General features: G+C 29.9%; 1 protein-coding gene across 1 annotated transcript in view; it reads right to left on the reverse strand.

Moving 5' to 3' along the window:
* The window catches only part of LOC119594870 (NADPH oxidase 4-like), a gene marked incomplete in the record, with an annotated part of 84,846 nt that overhangs the window by 11,186 nt on the left and 73,459 nt on the right, over positions 1 to 201 (reverse strand). Inside the window, 1 exon segment of the mRNA XM_037943949.1 lies at positions 42 to 71. Within this exon segment, the coding sequence (XP_037799877.1) occupies positions 42 to 71 (30 nt within the window).

Below are 201 nucleotides of genomic sequence, written 5' to 3' on the forward strand. Positions count from 1 at the left end.
ATCTAAAAAAAAAAAATACACGACAATAAACTATTCCTTACCTGTTGCAACGAACAATCTGAATGGAGCCTGAGGATGAGAAAATATCAAACATTATTAATTTATTCGCATTGTTGCATAGACTACTTAAGTGTTAGTACGTTCATCAATAATTAATTCATTACTAACTTACAAATGCTAAAAGGGCACATTAATATCCCA

Source organism: Penaeus monodon, chromosome 34, assembly GCF_015228065.2.
Source record: "Penaeus monodon isolate SGIC_2016 chromosome 34, NSTDA_Pmon_1, whole genome shotgun sequence".
In the NCBI taxonomy this organism is placed as follows: Eukaryota; Metazoa; Arthropoda; class Malacostraca; order Decapoda; family Penaeidae; genus Penaeus; species Penaeus monodon.